Source organism: Chlamydomonas reinhardtii, chromosome 15 (genome assembly GCF_000002595.2).
Source record: "Chlamydomonas reinhardtii strain CC-503 cw92 mt+ chromosome 15, whole genome shotgun sequence".
NCBI classification, from domain to species: domain Eukaryota; kingdom Viridiplantae; phylum Chlorophyta; class Chlorophyceae; order Chlamydomonadales; family Chlamydomonadaceae; genus Chlamydomonas; species Chlamydomonas reinhardtii.
In genome coordinates this window covers 389465-403609 of record NC_057018.1, presented here as the reverse complement: position 1 = coordinate 403609, position 14145 = coordinate 389465, and the positions used below count along the sequence as shown (strand labels likewise).

Below are 14145 nucleotides of genomic sequence, written 5' to 3'. Positions count from 1 at the left end.
GGGTGGCAACGAGGCTGAAGCTTCTGACTCCTTCACCTGCTCTTTAACGCACGCAAGTAATTATCGTTTTGTTTATTTCTGTTCCACAGCCTTGTCGCGGCTGGAGGAGTTGGAGCTGTGGAACGTGTACGGCAGTGACTGGGCGGCGGAGGTGGACGTGGCGCCGCTGGGAGGGCTGACACGCCTGAGGTGCGTGTGTGTGTCAGAGAGCACAAGGAAAACATTGCGCAAAGACAGTGTATGCAATGCAGCAAAGCGACGGTTGTGTGTGTGGGGGGTGGGTGGGTGTGGGTGTGGGTGCGCGCGCGCGCGTCACGTGTGCGGCACGTCGCCACTCCACCCCACCCCAGTCCACCCCAGTCCACAGCGCAGCGTTAGGAAAGAAGGAATCTCCCTTGGCGGAAATAATGTCAACAAAAGAGATGGCATGGCTAAGTGGGAGCAGGGTTTCACACAGCATCCGTGCATGCGTCACCCCACCTCGCACAGTCCACCACAGTCCTCGGAGTCAGGGTAGTGAACCCACAGCAAGCCCGCGTCCCAAGTTGCTTTACGGCATGCCAACAGGTTGTGACTGCGTGGCTAAGTGCGTGCGTCAAAACAGGACACGCAGCGCGCGCTTTGCGGGTTCCTTCAGCGAAGGCCAGGACCGCATTGTTAACTAGCAGAAGAAGAGTTCCACATCCTGCATCTACTGCATCTATCCAGCTCTTGTAGCAATCTAACTAAGTCAGTTACCCCTTCGGCACCTGAACACCAACAACGGCAACCCTGCATGCGTGCACGCCCAAGCAACCCCTGCCTATCCACGTCCATCGCCAACCGCGCCGCACCAACGCGCACACACACAGCCACACACACGCACACACAGACACACACACACACACACACACACACACACACACACACACACACACACACACACACACACACACACACACACACACACACACACACACACACACACACACACACACACACACACACACACACACACGCACACACACACGAAACACACACAAACACATACACACACACACAGACACACACACACACACACGCACACACACACACACACACACACACACACACACACACACACACACAGGTCGCTGAAGATGGAGGCGCTGCGGCCACACATGGCCTACCGCGTGCGGCGGGTGATGCAGGCGGCCGTGCCCTACTGCAAGGTGGGGGGTGGGGGCCGGTCCACTCAGTGGGGTCATGTTTTCTTTTGGGTGGGCTGGTGGCTGCTTGCTGGGGGATGCTTGCTGGTGACTGGGTGACCACACAAGTTGTGCGTGAACCACATACATTCCCAAGTTGTGGGTGGGTGTGAGGTGCTTGTCTCGCAAGGCTTAGGGTGGGCGGCTGGGCGACACCCGGTGTGGGTGTATACCTGCATTGGGGTCTTTGTGACGCAGACACCCGCTTGCCACCCCCTCCCTCGTTTTAAGCTTGGTTTGGTTTAGTTTGGGCTGCTGGTAACTAACTTTGGGCTGCTGGGAACTACAAGCCTTCCTGCGGTTCTTGCACGCCAAGCCCTCCTCCACCTCCTAACTACCAGCGCCAGCACCAGCCTCCCCCCCCCGCTCGTGATGTGCCTGCATCATCGCCCGTGCATTTCACGTGCCTGTCCCGTGCCTGTCCCGTGCCTGTCCCGCGCCTGTCCCGTGCCTATCCGAGGTCGGTCACCTGTAATCACCCTCTTACATACCCTATGCCCCTCCCGCTATCCTCCTCATCCTCTTCCCCCTCCCCCGATACACACACACACACACGCACACACACACACACACACACACAAACACACGTTTTGTTTCTAATCCCCAACCACACACACACACACACACACACACACACACACACGCACGCCAACACACACCAACCCGCCCCCCGCCTGACCCCCTTTCCCCCCTGCACAGCTGCGCCTGGTTGCAGACAACGAGATGCCGGAGGGGCCCGTGGGCCTGCACCCGCTGCACCTGGGAGCAGCAGGAGGAGGAGGAGGAGCAGGAGGAGGAGGAGCAGCAGGAGGAGGAGGAGCAGGAGGAGGAGGAGGAGCAGGAGGAGGAGGCGGAGGAGGCGGAGGAGGAGGAGGAGGAGGAGGAGGAGGAGGAGGAGGCGGAGGAGGAGGAGGTGTGGGAGGCGGCGGGATGGGTCTGCTGTTCCCCTTGCCGCTGCACCTGATCTTCGGTGGAGGCTACCCGCCGTGATGACAAGCTAAATTGTGGCATGAGTGTTAGACAACACGAGATGTATAGCTAGGGGACACGCAGATTGTGTAATGTGAAATGCTTGAGCGGTTGCGCGCACGGTGGCATGCATGGGAGTGTGCAAGAGGGGGGGGGGGAAAGAGGGGAGGAGCGAGGGGAGGGGTCTGGGGTATGGGACAGGGCGGACAGGCCCGACAGGCAGGGCGGGGCGGTGTGTGGTGCAAGCCCAGGCAGGGAAGTGTCATTGCACGCACGCGAGAAGGCTCAGGGGTGTGACGACAGGGACGTGCGTGTGGTTTGACAGCTGGGGAATGGGGGCAGTGGCGAACGTGCAATGTACGGTATGGGTCACAAAAAACAAACCATTAGACCGCTGGCGGGAACGAAGCTCTTGTACATTACGAAGGTGGCACGGTAGCTGTGTTGGAGGTTGAAAGTATGTGTGGAAAGGCAAGGCACGGATGGCAGCAGACGTGTGAATGTTAGTTTATAACACCTTGGCCATACATGCATGGTAGCCCCAAGCAAGGTCCGTGCCTCGTTCCCCATAGGGACAGATGTGAAGCCATCGTCCGTATACCGTTTTGCAGAATTGCAGTCAGCAGTCTTCCCTGCTGATGCTGCGAGGCTCAGCCGCTCAGCCCATATTCCAGCTGTACAAAGCTGACACCCCTTGTTTCGGCGCTCTGTCTACGCTGCTTGGGGCCGCGGCGCAAAACTGAAAATCCATAACTCCGCAAGTTCAGTAGGCAAGGCATTGGTGTTGCGAGCGCGACCAGTGATGAGAGATTGAGAGGTGCGTGAGACGGAACGCCGAGACACCTGGCACGGGAAGCAAGTGCGTGGCTGAGTCCCTAGAAACAAGACGCCCAGCTGGCTGCAGCCCAAATGCTGTTGATCGATCCCGAGAAACTAACATGTTGCACATATTGATGTACGACACATGGACATACGTCGCCGCCGCGCAATCAATGCATGGATGGAGCGGCAGGTAGGGCCCGGGCGGGGCACAGGGTGAACTTTGATCAGTAGTGCAGTCTGCGATAGTCACACCGCCGCTGACACCTAACCTGGTGGACCCACTCAGTCCGTGTGCATGCTGCCACCCGCTGCTGGCAGCAGATAGCCCCAACAGCATGCCCGGCAGCTCGTCTGCACCATCAATGCTTTAATGCGGCCTCCAAAAGCACACATCCAGCCGCCGACATGTTTGCATTGGTGGCTCCACCCAAAAGGCCCAGGCCCACCCAACATATTGCCGTGCTTGCCGATTGCAGTGCCTGCATGCAGCACCTACCGGCACGACGCATTATTTCAGCTGGGGTGCTGCTGCTGCCAACACGAGTACACCACATCCCGGCGGCCAGCAGGGCAAACAACACACACGCACAGCACACACAACGCCTCCGCCGTCCATCCACCCTGACAACCACCTTCTTCTCTTACGTCTTGCCCTTGATGATGACGCACCAGCCGGCGCCACAAACGCCGCATTCAGTCAAGTAAGGTGGCCTTCCATGTGTACCATGTGTCCACGGACACAGCAGCAGGAACAGCCCAACTACATACCCCAGCACCGAGTGCGCGCATGTCTGTCACCCAGCCATGGTGTGCGTGCCGCCGCCAGCGCGAAGGCCCACAGCACAATAACAAACGCAAAGGCTGGTGTGGATCCTGAGCAGGAGTAGTCAGGCGGCCTTGTCCTTGTAGCCTGCCCATGCCGCAACCTCCATCAGCATCTCTCTCATTACGGCGGGGCCGATGTCCTCGTCCCTGGTTTGGCCACCTGTGTGCGTGTTTATTTATAACAAGTACGGTAGGTGGGAAGGCGGCGCACAAAGCTGCAATATAAAGGGCGGGCACGCGGCAAAGCGGCAGCGAGCGAGCAGCTAGAGCAGCAGGCCACCATCCTGCCGCAGCGTTGTGAGGTGAAATGATATGAGTGCACGGCTCCAAGGCATGCATGCACGGCCCCATCCAAATAAGGAACCGGGTGCTTCTGCCTCACCTGAAGTGTCGCGTGGCGGCGGTGCAGCCGTCGCCAGTGCAGCTGCCGCGCGCGCCCGCCGGGCCGCCTCCGCCGCCTCTGCCGCCTCCGCCACTGCAAGCGGAAACATAACCAGTAAAGAAACGTAGGCACTAACACATTCAAAACCGGAAAGTCAGGTATCTAGACACAGGCAGCAGGCCAAACACGCGCAAAGCACCAGCTGATTGCTTGAATCCAAGAGGAGTCACGGCACAGCAGGTATGTTCCATGCCAAAACTTCCAGCCACCCACCGCCTGCAAAGTAAGGGCCCGCCCCTCACATACTGCAGCCTGTGCTGATATGCCATTATTGTGTAAGTTGCATGCCTAATTTGCGCACGGACTATTGCAGCTTCAGGCACCTACCCCGATTGTTGAGTCGCTTGCGATGCGCGGCTAAGTCCGCCTTCGCCTCCGCCACTGCAGTGGCAGCTGCAAGCGTAAACGTCCAACAAAGAAACGCAGGCACGCACTACAAACCGTAAAGGCAGATATCTAGACCCGGGTCGCAGGCCACACGCGCGTGAAGTGCAGCAGTCTGAATAATGAGCCAACATCAAGCAAGGGGAGTCACTACACATACAGCAGGTTCTGGATGGAGGGTCAGGACTTCCACCCGGCTGCAACGCTAGCAACGCGGCGGTCCTCACATACTGCAGCCTCTGCTGATATGCCATTATTGTTTGAGTTGCATATATACCTGATTTGCGCACGGACTAATGCAGCTTCAGGCACCTACCTCGACGGTTGAGTCTCTTGCGATACGCGGCTAAGTCCGCCTTCGCCTCTGCCACTGCAAGTAAGCGCGAACGTGTAACAAAGATTGAAACATAGGGACGCCCACCATCTAAATGAGACCAAGGGGAGTCACGCACGACATACACAGGTTCCGCCGGGTCTGGACTTCCGCCCGCCTGCAAATAAAGGGGCGGCCCCTCATAGACTGCTGCCGCCTCTGCAGATATGCCATTGCGTGAGCAGCCTGCTGGTTTGCTTGCGCAAGGACAGATACAGCTCCGTTTACCCCGAATTTTGTTGCGCGTGCGCTGCGCGGCCAGGGACTCCTTTGCCTCCGCCTCCGCCATTGCCACTGCAAGCAAAAACGCCCAGTTAAGAAACCATAACGCGACGCAGTACCCCGGCTTGCCCCCTGTTACGTCGCGCATGATTTCCAGGCCAGGCAAGACGGGAACTCAACCCCTGATCCCAGCTACCGGCTATAGGCTTATTCCCAACGTCTAGTTCAGCGCGCAGTCGCAGTTGTGCGAACGGGGTGGGAGGGGTAGGAGGGGCGGGACGGGGTGCGGGGCTGGTATCAGGGGAGGGATATGCCCGGACTGCGCGGGGAGGCGCCAGTTTGCGTTTGCGGAAGGCCAAAGAGCGCAGGCGGGCAGGGGTGGGGGCCTGAGAGTTTGCACACGACTTCGCAAAATTGTCACGCACCGTAATCGTATGCACCGTTGCTCTACCGATCGCGATCGGTATAGCAATCAGTTCAATCGAACCGATTGCATGCGCTTCGCACTCGCACATGCTCAAATCTATATGTTTGCCTTGAAGAATATCGCCTACCGTGCATGTCTGGGGAAATGCAAACCCGATTGTGCTATCATACGCGCGCCCACGCCTCCAATCCCGTCGTCTCAAGTCTTACGCATGCATTTAGGTGCTGTATTGTCATAGCGTCCTATAAGTTAAATCAGCTCAACTGGGGACGCCAGCAATGGTCCGGAGGAAATTGTACGGCAGTACAGGCGTGAGTACAGGAGACACGTGCAGGGGAGACTCTCCCATACATGCATGCACATGCATGCGTGCAACCATGATCCATTGCCCCAAGAACGCAGCTTGGCCTGAGATTCGGCACACGTTCTGCATGCATGGGCGGCAACATACTTATATCTACGGTATAGAGGCCAGGGTGTTTTATTTCAAGCCTGTCGATAACAGGAAGGCGGTCTGCAGCGAGCGCACTCAAGTGGGCCCATGCAGCGGGGCAAGCTCGGCGGGGCACGGATGGAGTCATCATGATCACGCACGACATACACAGGTACCGGGTCTGGGTCGGGACTTCCACCTGTCTGCAAATAAAGGGCCCCTCACAGACTGCCGCCTCTGCTGATATGCCATTGTGTAAATTGCCTGATTTGCTTGCGCACGGAAGAGATACAGCTAGCTCCACCTACGTACCCCGAATTTTGTTGAGCGTGCGGTTCGCGGCAAGGGACTCCTCCGCGTCCTTCGCCTCCGCCTCCGCCTTTGCCACTGCAACAAAAGTCCAGTTACAGAACGTAGGCACGCATTACAAACTTAAAGGGCAGGTGCCTCGACACCCGTAGCAGGCCATACAACCACGCGTGTGAAGCAACGCCCAAGGGGACTGGGGAAGGTAGGAGTCACTACACAGATTCCGTGCCGGGACTTCCGCCCGCCCGCATAGGAGCCCTACTGTCGTGCTTCCGGAAACTGCCAGGGCCTGCCGCCGCAGCCGGCGACCGGGCGATAAATCCGAGTGGGCCATCGATGGAACAACGCTTGCTCAGCGAGCCCCGAAGTCCGCACTCACGCTTGTATTGAAGAATCTGAGCCTTGATTGGGTTCACCTGCGTGAGCCGATCAACAAAAGGAACTTCAGTGCCATCGCGAAGGCAAGCCTAGTCTCAATTCAAGCCGCCGCTGCACAACTTGCCGGCGAATTGGTTCCGCAATATTGACGGATGACCAGCTCTCCGCCTCCCGCTTGGCTGCTGGGTGCCCCAGCTACTTCCATGGTTAAAACACACTGCTGCTGGTGAGGGCTCTCAACCTCACACCATAACAACACACAGACCTAGCAGCTTCAATGCGCGCAAACTATATGCGTCGATGTGCAACGTGTAGGTTTGGGCAGAAGTGGCGGTTGCAAGCGTGTCTTTCACGGCGGAAATCCAAGCGCGCGATGCGGGTGAAAAGTCACGACATGTATGGCTACATTGGATGGCGAGCTTTATCCATTAGGGAGGGCAACACGTACGCGCAGGCCGCCTTCATGCGCTGGGCTGCTGATGCAGCGCGGACCGAAGTGAGCGACGCCTGCGTTCTATGTACCAGCCGCGCGGTCACGCCTTGACATCGCATACCGGCATTGGCTGTTGAAAGTCTGAGTCTAGGAATATGCTGCATTCCCCCCCGCTCGGCACCCCGGCGACAGACACGCCAGCGAGGCAGGTCCTGGATACAACCTCGGTCGCACAGCTCGCCCACCACATATTGTGTGTTAGTGCCCTCGGCTTCCCCGCCGCCGCCATCACTGCTCTATCCAGCCCCCACAGCCCCCACAGCATCCGTCCAGTTCGTTTGCACGGCGCCTCCTGTCCCCCTGCGCCCGCACCTTTCCCGCCCCAGCCCTTACGCCCCTCCGCGCAGTGCCCTCAACCTCACTTGGCCACGATTCAGTCTGCCTTGGCCGCCCAGCCGTCCCCGGTGGTCGCGGCCCAGCCGTCCCCGGTGGTCGCCGCCAGCAGCCAGCGTGCAGCGGAAGTAAGGACGAGGCCTGCCTTGCACGCCATGCAGAAGCACGACTGCTGCTGCGGCAGGCCCGCCGTCCACGCCCGGCAGGTATGCCGTCCACGCCTGGCAGGTCCGCCGCACATGCTGGCGGCGGCGGCGGCGTACACTCCTGCTGGCAGGTCCGCCGCACATGCTGGCGGCGGCGGCGGCGTACACTCCTGCTGGCAGGTCCGCCGCACACGCTGGCGGTGGCGGCGGCGTACACTCCTGCTGGCAGGTCCGCCGCACACGCTGGCGGTGGCGGCGGCGTACACTCCTGCTGGCAGGTCCGCCGCACACGCTGGCGGTGGCGGCGGCGTACACTCCTGCTGGCAGGTCCGCCGCACACGCTGGCGGTGGCGGCGGCGTACACTCCTGCTGGCAGGTCCGCCGCACACGCTGGCGGTGGCGGCGGCGTACACTCCTGCTGGCAGGTCCGCCGCACACGCTGGCGGTGGCGGCGGCGTACACTCCTGCTGGCAGGTCCGCCGCACACGCTGGCGGTGGCGGCGGCGTACACTCCTGCTGGCAGGTCCGCCGCACACGCTGGCGGTGGCGGCGGCGTACACTCCTGCTGGCAGGTCCGCCGCACACGCTGGCGGTGGCGGCGGCGTACACTCCTGCTGGCAGGTCCGCCGCACACGCTGGCGGTGGCGGCGGCGTACACTCCTGCTGGCAGGTCCGCCGCACACGCTGGCGGTGGCGGCGGCGTACACTCCTGCTGGCAGGTCCGCCGCACACGCTGGCGGTGGCGGCGGCGTACACTCCTGCTGGCAGGTCCGCCGCACACGCTGGCGGTGGCGGCGGCGTACACTCCTGCTGGCAGGTCCGCCGCACACGCTGGCGGTGGCGGCGGCGTACACTCCTGCTGGCAGGTCCGCCGCACACGCTGGCGGTGGCGGCGGCGTACACTCCTGCTGGCAGGTCCGCCGCACACGCTGGCGGTGGCGGCGGCGTACACTCCTGCTGGCAGGTCCGCCGCACACGCTGGCGGTGGCGGCGGCGTACACTCCTGCTGGCAGGTCCGCCGCACACGCTGGCGGTGGCGGCGGCGTACACTCCTGCTGGCAGGTCCGCCGCACACGCTGGCGGTGGCGGCGGCGTACACTCCTGCTGGCAGGTCCGCCGCACATGCTGGCGGCGGCGGCGGCGTACACTCCTGCTGGCAGGTCCGCCGCACATGCTGGCGGCGGCGGCGGCGTACACTCCTGCTGGCAGGTCCGCCGCACACGCTGGCGGTGGCGGCGGCGTACACTCCTGCTGGCAGGTCCGCCGCACACGCTGGCGGTGGCGGCGGCGTACACTCCTGCTGGCAGGTCCGCCGCACACGCTGGCGGTGGCGGCGGCGTACACTCCTGCTGGCAGGTCCGCCGCACACGCTGGCGGTGGCGGCGGCGTACACTCCTGCTGGCAGGTCCGCCGCACACGCTGGCGGTGGCGGCGGCGTACACTCCTGCTGGCAGGTCCGCCGCACACGCTGGCGGTGGCGGCGGCGTACACTCCTGCTGGCAGGTCCGCCGCACACGCTGGCGGTGGCGGCGGCGTACACTCCTGCTGGCAGGTCCGCCGCACACGCTGGCGGTGGCGGCGGCGTACACTCCTGCTGGCAGGTCCGCCGCACACGCTGGCGGCGGCGGCGGCGTACACTCCTGCTGGCAGGTCCGCCGCACACGCTGGCGGCGGCGGCGGCGTACACTCCTGCTGGCAGGTCCGCCGCACACGCTGGCGGTGGCGGCGGCGTACACTCCTGCTGGCAGGTCCGCCGCACACGCTGGCGGTGGCGGCGGCGTACACTCCTGCTGGCAGGTCCGCCGCACACGCTGGCGGTGGCGGCGGCGTACACTCCTGCTGGCAGGTCCGCCGCACACGCTGGCGGTGGCGGCGGCGTACACTCCTGCTGGCAGGTCCGCCGCACACGCTGGCGGTGGCGGCGGCGTACACTCCTGCTGGCAGGTCCGCCGCACACGCTGGCGGTGGCGGCGGCGTACACTCCTGCTGGCAGGTCCGCCGCACATGCTGGCGGCGGCGGCGGCGTACACTCCTGCTGGCAGGTCCGCCGCACATGCTGGCGGCGGCGGCGGCGTACACTCCTGCTGGCAGGTCCGCCGCACACGCTGGCGGTGGCGGCGGCGTACACTCCTGCTGGCAGGTCCGCCGCACACGCTGGCGGTGGCGGCGGCGTACACTCCTGCTGGCAGGTCCGCCGCACACGCTGGCGGTGGCGGCGGCGTACACTCCTGCTGGCAGGTCCGCCGCACACGCTGGCGGTGGCGGCGGCGTACACTCCTGCTGGCAGGTCCGCCGCACACGCTGGCGGTGGCGGCGGCGTACACTCCTGCTGGCAGGTCCGCCGCACACGCTGGCGGTGGCGGCGGCGTACACTCCTGCTGGCAGGTCCGCCGCACACGCTGGCGGTGGCGGCGGCGTACACTCCTGCTGGCAGGTCCGCCGCACACGCTGGCGGTGGCGGCGGCGTACACTCCTGCTGGCAGGTCCGCCGCACACGCTGGCGGTGGCGGCGGCGTACACTCCTGCTGGCAGGTCCGCCGCACACGCTGGCGGTGGCGGCGGCGTACACTCCTGCTGGCAGGTCCGCCGCACACGCTGGCGGTGGCGGCGGCGTACACTCCTGCTGGCAGGTCCGCCGCACACGCTGGCGGTGGCGGCGGCGTACACTCCTGCTGGCAGGTCCGCCGCACACGCTGGCGGTGGCGGCGGCGTACACTCCTGCTGGCAGGTCCGCCGCACACGCTGGCGGTGGCGGCGGCGTACACTCCTGCTGGCAGGTCCGCCGCACATGCTGGCGGTGGCGGCGGCGTACACTCCTGCTGGCAGGTCCGCCGCACACGCTGGCGGTGGCGGCGGCGTACACTCCTGCTGGCAGGTCCGCCGCACACGCTGGCGGTGGCGGCGGCGTACACTCCTGCTGGCAGGTCCGCCGCACACGCTGGCGGTGGCGGCGGCGTACACTCCTGCTGGCAGGTCCGCCGCACACGCTGGCGGTGGCGGCGGCGTACACTCCTGCTGGCAGGTCCGCCGCACACGCTGGCGGTGGCGGCGGCGTACACTCCTGCTGGCAGGTCCGCCGCACACGCTGGCGGTGGCGGCGGCGTACACTCCTGCTGGCAGGTCCGCCGCACACGCTGGCGGTGGCGGCGGCGTACACTCCTGCTGGCAGGTCCGCCGCACATGCTGGCGGTGGCGGCGGCGTACACTCCTGCTGGCAGGTCCGCCGCACACGCTGGCGGTGGCGGCGGCGTACACTCCTGCTGGCAGGTCCGCCGCACACGCTGGCGGTGGCGGCGGCGTACACTCCTGCTGGCAGGTCCGCCGCACACGCTGGCGGTGGCGGCGGCGTACACTCCTGCTGGCAGGTCCGCCGCACATGCTGGCGGCGGCGGCGGCGTACACTCCTGCTGGCAGGTCCGCCGCACACGCTGGCGGCGGCGGCGGCGTACACTCCTGCTGGCAGGTCCGCCGCACACGCTGGCGGTGGCGGCGGCGTACACTCCTGCTGGCAGGTCCGCCGCACACGCTGGCGGTGGCGGCGGCGTACACTCCTGCTGGCAGGTCCGCCGCACACGCTGGCGGTGGCGGCGGCGTACACTCCTGCTGGCAGGTCCGCCGCACACGCTGGCGGTGGCGGCGGCGTACACTCCTGCTGGCAGGTCCGCCGCACACGCTGGCGGTGGCGGCGGCGTACACTCCTGCTGGCAGGTCCGCCGCACACGCTGGCGGTGGCGGCGGCGTACACTCCTGCTGGCAGGTCCGCCGCACACGCTGGCGGTGGCGGCGGCGTACACTCCTGCTGGCAGGTCCGCCGCACACGCTGGCGGTGGCGGCGGCGTACACTCCTGCTGGCAGGTCCGCCGCACACGCTGGCGGTGGCGGCGGCGTACACTCCTGCTGGCAGGTCCGCCGCACATGCTGGCGGTGGCGGCGGCGTACACTCCTGCTGGCAGGTCCGCCGCACACGCTGGCGGTGGCGGCGGCGTACACTCCTGCTGGCAGGTCCGCCGCACACGCTGGCGGTGGCGGCGGCGTACACTCCTGCTGGCAGGTCCGCCGCACACGCTGGCGGTGGCGGCGGCGTACACTCCTGCTGGCAGGTCCGCCGCACACGCTGGCGGTGGCGGCGGCGTACACTCCTGCTGGCAGGTCCGCCGCACACGCTGGCGGTGGCGGCGGCGTACACTCCTGCTGGCAGGTCCGCCGCACACGCTGGCGGTGGCGGCGGCGTACACTCCTGCTGGCAGGTCCGCCGCACATGCTGGCGGTGGCGGCGGCGTACACTCCTGCTGGCAGGTCCGCCGCACACGCTGGCGGTGGCGGCGGCGTACACTCCTGCTGGCAGGTCCGCCGCACACGCTGGCGGTGGCGGCGGCGTACACTCCTGCTGGCAGGTCCGCCGCACACGCTGGCGGTGGCGGCGGCGTACACTCCTGCTGGCAGGTCCGCCGCACACGCTGGCGGTGGCGGCGGCGTACACTCCTGCTGGCAGGTCCGCCGCACACGCTGGCGGTGGCGGCGGCGTACACTCCTGCTGGCAGGTCCGCCGCACACGCTGGCGGTGGCGGCGGCGTACACTCCTGCTGGCAGGTCCGCCGCACACGCTGGCGGTGGCGGCGGCGTACACTCCTGCTGGCAGGTCCGCCGCACATGCTGGCGGTGGCGGCGGCGTACACTCCTGCTGGCAGGTCCGCCGCACACGCTGGCGGTGGCGGCGGCGTACACTCCTGCTGGCAGGTCCGCCGCACACGCTGGCGGTGGCGGCGGTGCATGGCGGGCACCTGCTGGCACTGATGGGGCAGCTGTTGCAGGAGGGAGGGAGGGGAAGATCCCGTTGGACCAGTGCTGCGGCGGCGGGTCCGCCATCCACGCCTGGGAGGACGCAGCACGCCACGTCATCACCCAGTGGGCAGCCCTTGGTGGTGCAGAGCAGCAGCACGCCGCAGCACTGCTGGTCCGGCGGGATAGATCTTCCCCTTCCTCCCTCCCTCCCTCCTGCAGCAGCCGCTCCGTCAGCGTCATCAGGTACCCGCCGTCCACTGCCGCCGCCGCCAGCGTGTGCACGCGGTCGCCATCCGTCCAACTCGTATTCACAGCAGCCAGCCGCAGCTAGGCCAGCACCTCGCCATGCCCCGCCTTGAAGGCCTCGTATGCGGCTCTCTGCTGCAGGTAGAAGCAGTTGTTGGAGCTGCGGCTCCCAAAGGGGAAGCTGCCGCCGCCGCCACAGTCGCCACAGTCGCAGCCGACGCCGCCACCGCCGCAGTCACTGCTGCCGCCACCGCCGCCACAGTCGCCACAGTCGCAGCCGACGCCGCCACCGCCGCAGTCACCGCTGCCGCCACCGCCGCCACAGTCGCCACAGTCGCCACAGTCGCCACCGCCGCCGCTGCCGTGCGGACCCGGCGGCGCCACCAGCCAGCCAGCGGCACACATGCAAATGGCCGTCAATGGGTCAAGTGGTCAAGTGGTCAATCACTGAGACGTCCATGGCGCAGCCTGTGCGAGTGCGTTGGAAAAGAAGCACAAGGGAAGCCGGTGCGTGCTAAATGTTGGGGTTGGGGTTGGGGTTGGGGGTGGGGTGGGGTGGGGGTGGGGTGGGGGGTGGGGGGGGGCGGGGGAGGGGACGTGTGGCGGGTCCAAAGGTTCGGGGCGTACACTCACACATGCGGTGGTGCCTGTGGTGCCAGCTGACCTTCATGCGTGGCCCCCGACTCCATTCGGAACTCCTGTCACACAGCCGGCGGCAGGACTGCCCCCGTACAGTTCAAACAAAAACACTGCAGGCCCCAAACCCATACACACACCTGCGTCCCGCGCAGCTTCCGGCACGCCTCCACGTCACTTGCGGCCGCCGCCGTGGCCAGGGCCGACGCCGGCAGGTGGCATCTGCGGCGCTGGATTGCAATATCCGGGCTGGCCGCGTGCCCAGACACGCCGCCGCCAAACACACCAGCCGCTGCCACTGCGCCAGGTTTAGGGCACGCTATGGCGCCGGCTGGGCCCAGTGCGCCAGAGAGGGCTCTGCCGGCCAGGGCTGGGAGGCCGTCACGCGGCGCTCGCGTGCCACACTCGCCCCGCTGCGCAACTGCTGTGCGCTTGTCAATGAGCTTGAGGCAAGCGCATATATAGTTGTGCTCGAGGTTTGCAGCGACTTTCTGTAACAACGCGGCCGAGGCGACTGCCAACCGGAATCCCCAGCATTCTCATTTGATTTTGCCACTGTGCTCATGTTAAAGTATTTCTATGTTGCACATGCATAGTGCTTGTGGCATGCTCGTTGGACCGGGGCAAGTTTGATGCGAAACCGGATTCACTTGCACGGTCGCATGCATACTGCGCTCTGGGCCTGTTTGACAGTATAAC

At 65.1% G+C, this 14145-nt stretch overlaps 3 protein-coding genes across 5 annotated transcripts in view; 1 reads left to right on the top strand and 2 right to left on the bottom strand.

The window, feature by feature from the left end:
* Positions 1-3083, top strand: part of CHLRE_15g636176v5 (uncharacterized protein) — a 17916-nt gene extending 14833 nt beyond the window's left edge. The window contains exons 12-14 of the mRNA XM_043070534.1: positions 90-189; positions 1109-1190; positions 1926-3083. Coding sequence (XP_042916398.1) covers positions 90-189; positions 1109-1190; positions 1926-2216 — 473 coding nt within the window. The 3' untranslated portion in view covers positions 2217-3083. The remainder of the gene's footprint in view (positions 1-89; positions 190-1108; positions 1191-1925) is intronic.
* Positions 3084-3124: 41 nt separating this feature from the next.
* CHLRE_15g636100v5 (uncharacterized protein) lies at positions 3125-7157 on the bottom strand. 3 transcript variants are annotated; one of them, XM_001700558.2, is made up of 8 exons: positions 6935-7157; positions 6812-6848; positions 6436-6510; positions 5270-5335; positions 4985-5038; positions 4612-4677; positions 4225-4317; positions 3125-4002 (listed from the first exon to the last, which is right to left on the bottom strand). In XM_001700558.2, exons 1-8 carry the CDS (start codon positions 7013-7015, stop codon positions 3905-3907), a joined length of 570 nt encoding a protein of 189 aa, XP_001700610.1. In that variant the 5' UTR covers positions 7016-7157; the 3' UTR covers positions 3125-3904. The 3 variants fall into 3 exon arrangements, with proteins under 3 accessions (XP_001700610.1, XP_042916396.1, XP_042916397.1); XM_043070532.1 differs by having other exon boundaries at positions 4612-4665; XM_043070533.1 differs by lacking the exon at positions 5270-5335.
* A 48-nt stretch (positions 7158-7205) lies between these two features.
* Positions 7206-14017, bottom strand: CHLRE_15g636075v5 (uncharacterized protein). The gene is made up of 4 exons (XM_043070531.1): positions 13587-14017; positions 12909-13278; positions 12165-12584; positions 7206-8050 (listed from the first exon to the last, which is right to left on the bottom strand). The coding sequence occupies exons 2-4, from the start codon at positions 13213-13215 to the stop codon at positions 7677-7679; spliced, it is 1101 nt and encodes a 366-aa protein (XP_042916395.1). The 5' UTR covers positions 13216-13278; positions 13587-14017; the 3' UTR covers positions 7206-7676.
* Between the last annotated feature and the right edge of the window lie 128 nt (positions 14018-14145).